The 9,655-nt window shown below is 44.9% G+C and overlaps 1 protein-coding gene across 1 annotated transcript; it reads left to right on the top strand.

The window, feature by feature from the left end:
* The first annotated feature begins 3,844 nt into the window (after nt 1–3,844).
* On the top strand, nt 3,845–9,052 carry FUT4 (fucosyltransferase 4). Its single transcript, XM_090030489.1, has one exon. The coding sequence runs from the start codon at nt 3,976–3,978 to the stop codon at nt 5,149–5,151; it is 1,176 nt and encodes a 391-aa protein (XP_089886615.1). The 5' UTR covers nt 3,845–3,975; the 3' UTR covers nt 5,152–9,052.
* Nucleotides 9,053–9,655: the final 603 nt, after the last annotated feature.

The following is a 9,655-nucleotide window of genomic DNA, read 5'->3' as shown; positions in this document are numbered from 1 at the left end:
AGTAATGCTAGCACCAGCACCACTCCTCCTTTTCCTCTGTCACCCCGGCCTTGCCACAAGCTTACATGGGGTAGGGACTGTCATTGTCTCTATTTGTACGATTCCCAGTGCAGTGCAACTGTGACCTGACTGGTATCTGGGTGATACTACTATACAATTATTATTACAATTAATAGCAAATAGCTACTAATTAAATAAGGATCAAATTCATCCCATCAGAACATCAACTGTCTTCAGTGGATTTACACAAGAGATCAATTCAGCTTTTTCAATTCAATATGAACAAATAGCAACATATTTTAAAACTTTGCCTTTCCATAAAACCACTTTCAGATTGAGCTGTGCAAAAAAATGATTTTTCAGTTGACTAGCAGAAGCAAAAGATCAGAAAAAATGTTTTAGTTTCCCCAGTACACAGAAAAAGAACAAAGATTCCTACGAGGCTGATTGAAATGTTCTGTTCAACTCAAAGCATTTGCTTTGGTTTGTTTGGTGTTAGTTTTTTTTCACTTCTCTCATTTTTTTAAATTGAATTTGGGTTTTGAAATATTGGGAAAAAAATCAAAATATCTGTTTCAAAAATGGGTAAATGAATCTTTAAAACTTTTCCAATTCAGTCTTTCTATCCTTCTGTCCTCCACACGAAGTCACTGTGAATTCACAAATCACCCTTAGTGTTAGTCAACCCCAACTGGCATTGTGTGATAAACAGGCCATTCATTCAAAAAGCCCTAAGCAGCACTTCTCTCTGTGTTGGCAGGGACTTTTCCCTTTTAGAAGGTTTACAAAGTACACAGCACTCTAAATCTTCTAAAAAAAATTTAAAAAGGGAAAACTTTCTTAAAGGACAAACCCAGAGAATATGGTCCAAAATCCAGGAGGTGTAGCAACAGTGCGGAAGGGGGATTTACTGTACTTAGGCCAGTGACTATTTAGGCTGGGACACCCAGAGGTGCAGCAGGGGCAACATGTAGGGGGTGGAAGTGGGTGTATGTACACCCCTGTGCGTGGTGATGCACCCCCTGCAAAATGGCGCCACCAACACTGTCAGCGGCACCTGTGGGCGGTCGCCACTTGCCACCCCTCCTATCAGCATTGCCTGCAGTGTCTGCAGGTGGTCTACGTTCACCCCCGGCTGCCACTGCCACCACCAGCAGTGCCTGCAGGTGGTCACCGACCAGTGGTTGGTGCTCACTAGCCTCCCCACTCCCCGCTGCCAACAGCGCCGGCAGCATCTGTGGGAGCTCCCCACTCACCACCACCGGGCTCCCACTGCCACCGGCACAGCCGCCCCCCCAGCCACCCCAGCTCATGCTTTGCCCCAGGATCTGAGGAGATAAGGCATGTATGAGGAAATAAGCAGGTGAGTGCATGCTCAGGCTCTTCTCTGCTTGACTAGTGCCCCACCACAACTGTTTGCCTCTCTGCAAAGAGCTAAACACTGCAATAAATACGTTTGTTTTTGAAAGAGGTGCTGCTCAATTCACAGGGTGCCTTGAATCTAATGATGCCTAGAGTCCACTGAGGGGTGTGAATCTAAAAAGGTTGAGAACCACTGACTTCTTCACTGTTAAAACAGTGAGACAGTGGAACAGACTGCCTGGAGAAGTTGTGGACTCTCCGTCACTGAAGGCATTTGAGAAGAGGTCGGACAGCTGCTGGCCAGGGATGATCTAGGCGTTGCTATGACTGTTTTCCACCATGGGCATTTCCCATGCTTCTGCGCTTTGCTGGTTGCTCCCCACCCTGCTTTTCTGCTCCGTGTCATTGTTTTAGGACTCCCTCAGGGGCACTGGGTGTTGGCTGCAGCCAAAGCTGGGGACTTTGAGTGGGGTGTGCTAGTGCCTCTGCTGGGACCAAAGCCAGAGGTTCCTGGTTATTGGGTCCTGCCCCTCTGCTCAGTGTCAGACCAATGCCATATTTGGGGCCAGGAATACATTTTATTCCATGGTCAGATTGGTACAGACTGGGGTGGGGGTTTGCCTTCCTCTGTAGCAGGGGCAGGGCTCTCTCCTTGAACCCATATTGACAACCTTTTATAGAAGCAAGACATTACCTGCCTGATTCCCGCGTTACCTGTGGCAGGTTTGGGTGTCAGGATTGACAAGTCTCATGTTGTGTTTAGACAGTGACGAATTAAGATTTATTGGGGTCCTGGGCAACGAGAAAATCCTCCTATGAGTTTACATGATGGCTGTAGGGGGTGGTGTGACCAGGGCTGGTCCCGCCTCAGGCAGTGGTCACACTCTGGGGCTAGGTGCAGACATTCAAAAAGCCCAAGGTGGAATTGGTCTAAGTTATGTGGTTTTCTGTAAGCAGCATAGTTTAGGTTGGCGGTAAACAGAACACACATTTCCCCTTCGGCGGGAGAGGCAAATCTTTGACCCGGTTCTGCCATTTTGAAACCCATCCATGTGTGCTGCACTTCTGTTCTGCTACAGGTATAGACCAGCTTCTCCTCACTTCTACTGTTAAAGTGTAACGTCTGTACCTGGGAGGTCTCTTCTGCCAGCCCTGCTTCTCTGTGACCCCCTAAATTCGGCTGAGGCCTCTGGCTGTGGGCAATTCATTAAAAATGAATTCAATTCAATTAAAAAAAAATGAGAGAAGTGAAAAAACCCGTACTTGTACCAAACTGTTTTGAGTTGAACAAAGCATTTCCATCAGCCTCAGTGGGATGTTTGTTCTTCTTCTGTGTACGGGGGAAACTAAAACATTGTTGTCTCATCTTTTGCTTCAGTCGGTCAGCTGAAAAATCTTTTTTTTTTTTTTGCATAGCTCAATCTGAAAGTGGTTTTATGGAAAGGCGAAGTTTTCAAATATGTGGCTACTTGTTCGTATCTAATTAACACAGCTGAGTTGATCTTGTGTGTGAATCCACTGAAGACAGTTGATGTACGGATGGGGTGAATTTGACCCTCATTTCATTAGCAGGGGTTTTGTGTTTGCCTGCTTGTTTTTTGTGGGTTTTTTTTTTTTTTTGCACAGCGCAATCTGAAAGGGTTTTAAAGAAAGGGAAGTTTTCAAATATGTTGCTATTTGTTCATCTCTAATTGAGAGAGCTGAGTTGGTCTCTTGTGTAAATCCACTGAAGACAGTTGATGTATCAATGGGATATTTAATTAGTAACTATTTTTTTTTGCTTGATCTGAAAGCCATTTTAAGGAAAGGCAAAGTTTTCAAATATTTGTTCATATCTAACTGAGAGCAGAGATGATCACTGAAGACAGTCAATGTATTAATGGGATGAATTTGACCCTCATTTCATTAGTAGTTCTTTTTTTTTTTCTTTCTTTCTTTTTTTTTTTTGCACAGCTTGATCTGAAAGCGGTTTTAAGGAAAGGCAGTTTTCAAATAGGTTGCTATTTGTTCATATCTAATTGAAACAGCCAAGCTGATCTCTTGTGTAAATCCACTGAAGACGACTGATGTATCAATAGGATATTTCATTAGTAACTTTTTTTTTGCTTGATCTGAAAGCGGTTTTATGGAAAAGCAACCTTTTTCAAATATGGGCTATTTGTTCATGTCTAACTGAAACAGCTGAGTTGATCTCTTGTGCAAATCCACTGAAGACAGCTGATGTATTAAATGGGATGAATTTGACCCTCATGTCATTAGTAGCTCTTTTTATCTATTTATTTTTTGCACCGCTCGATCTGAAAGCGGTTCTAAGGAAAGGCGAAGTTTTCAGATAGGTTGCTATTTGTTCATATCTAATTGAAACAGCCGAGCTCATCTCTTGTGTAAATCCACTGAATCGAGGGGATGAATCTGACCCTCACTTCATTAGTAGGTCTTTTCTTTCGTTGTGGTTTGGTCTGGTTGTTTCGCACAGCTCGGTGTGACGGAAAGACAAAAGTTGCCCCATTCGCTGAGCGCGGAGCGAGCCGGGCGGACGCGGGACGGGACAGGACGGGAGGAAAAGGCGGCGCCACGTGGAGCGGGGCGGGGCCGGAGCCAGGCCGGGCCGCTATGCGCGGGGGGTGGCCGCGGACCTTGCCTTGGGCTGGAGCTGAGAGGCGGCCGCGGACTTTGGCCGGGGCCGAGGCTGAGAGGCGGCGGCAGCAGCAGCAGCAGCAGCATGCCCACGCCCTTGCCTGCGCCGCCGCCATGCCGCCGGAGCGGGCCCCGCGGAGCCTCCCGCGCTGGCGGCGGCGCGTGGCGGCGGCCGGGCTGGCTTGCTCGGCGCTGGCGCTGTGCGCCTGCCTGCGGGACCTGCCGGCGCCGCCCCGGCCGGGCGCCCGCACCGTGCTGCTGTGGTGGGAGCCCTTCGGGCGCAGCCGGCGCCTGCCCGACTGCGCGCTGCGCTTCAACGTCAGCGGCTGCCGCCTGAGCGCCGAGCGGCGGCGCTACGCCGAGGCCGCGGCCGTGCTCTTCCACCACCGCGACCTGGTGCGGCACGGGCGCGCTCAGCTGCCCCCCGGCGCCCCGCAGCGCCCCCCGGGGCAGCGCTGGGTCTGGATGAACTTCGAGTCGCCCTCGCACTCGCCCGGGCTGCGCGGCTGGGGCGGGCTCTTCAACTGGACCATGTCCTACCGCCTGGACTCCGACGTCTTCGTGCCCTACGGGGCGCTGCGGGCGGCGCGGGCGCCGGGGCGCCTGGTCCTGCCGCGCAAGACCAAGCTGGTGGCCTGGGTCATCAGCCACTGGAACGAGGAGCACGCGCGGGTGCGCTACTACCGCCAGCTGCAGAAGTACCTGCCCGTGGACGTGTACGGGGCGCAGGGCCTGGCGCTGAAGGAGGGCGGCGTGGTGCGGACGGTGTCCGAGTACAAGTTCTACCTGGCCTTCGAGAACTCGCAGCACACCGACTACATCACCGAGAAGCTGTGGAGGAACGCCTTCAAGGCCGGCGCCGTGCCCATTGTGCTGGGCCCCCGGCGGGCCAACTACGAGCTCTTCGTCCCCCCCAACTCCTTCATCCACGTCGACGACTTCTCCAGCCCCCGGAAGCTGGCCGTCTACCTGAAATTCCTCGACAGAAACCCGCGGAGTTACAGGCGCTATTTTGCCTGGCGCGAGAAGTACGACGTGCACGTCGCGTCGTTCTGGGACGAGCACTACTGCCGGGCTTGCGAGGCCCTCCAGGCGGCTGGCGATGACCAGGTCAAGTCCGTGCAAAACCTGGCCGGCTGGTTTGAAAGCTGATGGCTTTGGGTGGGGAAGCTCGCTTGGCCAGCTTCTCCCAAAGCCCGGCTTAAAGGGAGTGGCATCTCTCAGGTGTTAGAGACCCTGGCAAAAACTAGGGACCGTGGAAATTGCTGGGGAGGAGAGTAGGCCAGCAAGCTCTTGGAGCTCTAGGGTTGTTGCCTTGTGAGTTGCCATTGCCGGGCTGTGACAGCCCCAGCACTTCCTCTAGTCCAACGTTTGCCTGGACATGAACTCCCCTAGGTGTCCCAAGCTGAAACCATAATTGTTGTACAGATTGACACAAATAAACTGTGCCAATTCTATAGCCATACAGCTGTAACCAATTTTCTCAGTTACTGCCATTCCCAGGATGATGAAACTTCCTTATGCTTCAAGGAGATACAGGATCAGTGCTGGCACTTTGTATTTTTATTCCCTTTTGAGAACGTATTTGCCTGCTACACAGAGGCACGTTTATTTAAAGGCAGTCATTGAGCATACAAAACACTTTTGCAGACACATCCTGAGCCTCAAGCTTGGAATTGGCATGATCCACCAGTATGCTGCTGGCACTTCCCGGCAGTGTTTTAAATTGCAATAGCTAAAAATTCAGCAAGTGAATGCAGACATTTGACCATGTACCCTAAGAATTTCAGCGAGCCGAGGCACAAGCGCATGGAAAGGAACGGGTGTGAGTAGAATATCCACCTTTTACGCAACTTTACTTGAAGCATTTCCTTCATTGCTTGTTGAAATCAAGGGGATGAAGGTTAAGAAGAAGACATCTAGGAACAGGAAAAGAAGGAATGTAAAAACAATGTTGGAACACTTCTATTTTTGCTTTATTCAGAAATGTGTTTACAGGAGCCCGCATGGTTTTCCCTGGCAACCTACTGCCACATAGAGAACAGCAGGAGCAGGGTTAGAGCTCTACAGCTCCCTATGGAAGTTCTCAAACTACATCCAATGTATTTATGAAAAGATTAATTTATTTCTATATCATCATGAGAAATTTTTATCAGATAATAATTGTAGCTTGCAACATGCATTTTCATGGAGAATCATAGATTTTAAAACATTTTTTGAGGTGATAGATAATTTGGTACGCTGCTTTGCAGGCTGTAAAAACAGTTACCTTTCCTGTTAGAATAATATAGCTTAGATGGTTTTCTGCAATCGTTTTAAAGTATTGGATGGTACCAGGAACAAATGCAAATCGGTGAGGACATCTTTCTAATATTTATTGAGTTTGTTTGTTTTCTGATGCTTTTATTCTCCATTTTTGTTTTCTATGAGGTGGGTATGTATTTTTTTTGCCCAGGTAGAATGAAGTCCCTATAATCAGAAGGTTTTCAGTCCATGCCTGTAAGGGCATGTCTCCATGACACTTTGCAGTGCTGTGCAGAGGTAATTGAGCTAGCTTTGAACCATTTAATCTATATACATAAAGCAGTGTGTTAGCATAGAACTTTTCCTGGCCTGTTTGTCCCTCTGAGATGTTGTTAGGCATACAAATGGTGGGTCCCAGCACTTCCAGGCAATTATGCCACTTTGCTTGACTGAGATCTTTGCTTTTAGTAGTCACTGGTTGCCACTTCCTAGTTTCTGCCACCTATAGTGTCTTCACAGCTTTACACTAACCCTAAGGAACTTCTGGGGACTTGAACCACATTGCACCCTATTAGCACATATCAATGTCTAACTATGGGCCTCATCCTGTTCCTGTTATGTCCATGACTTCAATCCAAGGGAAAGCATGGAGCTCCAAAGGAAAAGAGAGGGGAGCAAGACTCATTTGCAAATATTTGAGGTACCAGTACAGGTAAGTTTACCAGCATTGGGAACCAGTGTTGAGAAGGGTAAGCAGTAAACCGTAGTCAAGTTGCTAGCCTTATGATTTATTTATTGTCAGTACATTATACCATGTCTTAAATCAGAGCAGCGTCCCAGTGGCTAGAGTGATGGTGAATTCAAACTTCTGTACATTGTGGAAAAAAAAACTTTTGTTAATAATAAATGACAGTCCATGAGACATTTGCACAGAGCTGTCAGATCACATCATGCTAACAACTCATGTCTTATTTCTAGCTGCTTAAGTGCAATAGAATACAGCTAAAAGTACTTGATGTCGTTTTATGATATTACTATTTAATGGTAGTAATTGCCACAAAAGCCCTAGAATAGTATGTGATAGTGGCAGGGAAAATAATCGCCTGAATGTGGGATTGTCTTTTCATTAAAATGTCCACCTTGTGAAAGAAAGTCGAGGTCTCCTGCTTATGTGATATAATTTAAGGTTCTAGCATATCCTTCACTGCATAAGCTCACCTCTTCATTTGCACAGAAAGGATTAGATCATGCTGCTTTTTTAAGAATTATGGTTTTTTTACACTGTTCTAAAAATAAAGTTCAAGTAAGGTGTGTCAGGGAATTCATCTCTTGGTTATTTGGTTGTAGCTGTATTGGTCTAAGGACATAGGCAGGCAAGGTTCTTTGAATAGATGTGATATCTTTTATTAGACCAACTGAGTAGTTGGAAAAAAGTTCTCAGCAAGCTTTTGGATGCAGTCACCCTTCATCAGGCGTAGGGAATCTCTGCTGGTCTTGGGAGTCTCAGACCAAGGGAGACTTCCTATGTCCGAAGAAGGGTGACTGTGCCTGAAAGCTTGCTAAGAACTTTTTTCCAACTACTCAGTTGGTCTAATAAAAGATATCACATCTACTCAAAGAACCTTGCGTCTCTTTTGGTCAGTCTTCCTGTTTGCTTCCTACTGGTTTCACTAAAACACAAAAAGCAATCCACATTCCTAAAAGGTGGCCAGCTGTTGCTTTTAGCAAATGGATATTGACAGTAAGTTGTTTTTTTTTTCAACATTACTTTTTTATATTTTAAGAGAGCTGAGAAGTTTCTCTGCATGCAATCTCCCATGAAATTGTTAGGCAGAGAGTTTTCAGGATCAGACTCCAGTATTTAGCAGACTGGCTAGTTATTTTTCCTTGTATTTTTAACTTAAACAAGCATTAAAATCTTAACACAAGTGGTCACATGGGCTGAATTTTATAAAATACACCAAATATCTTAAGTTTTCTTGATTTTCATCAGATCATTTTAAAAAATCATTTTCATAAAGAAAATTACTGTCACGCTGTTTTTGTAAATTTACTGAGTATTTTTAAATGTGTAAGGTGAACATTGTACATATATTGTAATTACTATGGGACTTGTTTAAGAAGAAAAGCAGCTCTTGCCTGCTTCAAAGCTTTGCTTGCAACAAGCGCTGCTCAATCTTCCTTTAAAATTTATGAGAGAAAATTCTACCTGTCTAGAGGTACAATTCTGTTAAAGCCAAAAATGTTGCATTCCCATAAGCTTGTTTGGATTTTGGTTCATTTGCAGGAGGAACTGACAAGAAAATATGAAACTGTTAAGTGGACTGTTATAGCTTGAGGCCCAACATCTGCACTCAAATGTGTTGGTGTGGAGCCCTAGGATTTGCATTAGCAGATCTGATTGAAGGATGGGGGGACCAAATGCTTGAGATGTGTTAGGGACTGTATAATCCATCCACAAAAATTGAATTAATTAATTTCCCATTCTGAGAGGGGAAGAAAACCAGTGTGTGTGTATAAAATTATAGAGAATGAATGACATTGGAAAATGTGGTTTATTACATGCCTTAAAATACAGGGAAATGCTCAGTATCTTTTTAAAATGAGAAAATAAATAAATAAATATTACATCTTGATTATCTGGTTCAAGTGAAACAGGAAATGTATGAGCCTTTATTTTAAGGACATATGAAGCTTGTATTATATCTCAGGGAATTTTATACTATCACATCTCTTAATCCTTCTAAATTGAATTACTTTTATACTTGTGTTAATTATGTAGAATTACACACAATAAAGTTATTAACAGAAATAACACAGAGTGAGCCAGTTTTATTATTTCCTAATCCTCAAGTGATGTGAATAATAGCTGTTGTGGAAAACTGCTTTCCTGGAAAAAAACTTCTTCTTAGTGTTTGTTTTTCTACCTCTTCAACTATAGAAATACCTGATTGTTCTCACAGTAACCAGACTGTCTGAGACTAAAAATGAAGGCTAAATTGTTCCAGAAGAAAAGGTTTTAGACTGGCCAGTCTGCACTAAGTGATTTATGATGTGAAAAGGAGTTTTTTTCTAAACTCAAGCCTCTACTCTAATGAGCCATGGCAATGTGTCATTTTAACAAAAGTACTCTCCCTCTTGACTTCCAAATTTAAAGAGTTCAAAAGATCCTGGACTATTTTTTTCCTTTGATTGTAATTACATTCTAAGAAAAAAAGATGTTTATTGAGATATTCAGTACATTTTGCTATAATCAGCAGGGAAAAAGGTGTTTTAGCTGGGACTTTTTATTGCTCACTTGCTAAATATCTTCTGAGCGACTTCAGGCAAGAGGCTCAGATCCTGTCAGCCTTTGTGGGGTCAGGATTGAATTAAACAGCTACTTCCTTTTTTTCATCTTTCATGCTAAACT

Source organism: Crocodylus siamensis, chromosome 1 (genome assembly GCF_052110815.1).
Source record: "Crocodylus siamensis isolate JL-2025a chromosome 1, ASM5211081v1, whole genome shotgun sequence".
Classification (NCBI taxonomy): Eukaryota; Metazoa; Chordata; order Crocodylia; family Crocodylidae; genus Crocodylus; species Crocodylus siamensis.
This window is presented reverse-complemented; position numbering and strand designations above follow the sequence as displayed.

Coding starts and splice junctions, on each gene's coding strand:
- FUT4 (XM_090030489.1), top strand. CDS start 3,976: ATGCGCGGGGGGTGGCCGCGGACCTTGCCTTGGGCTGGAGCTGAGAGG.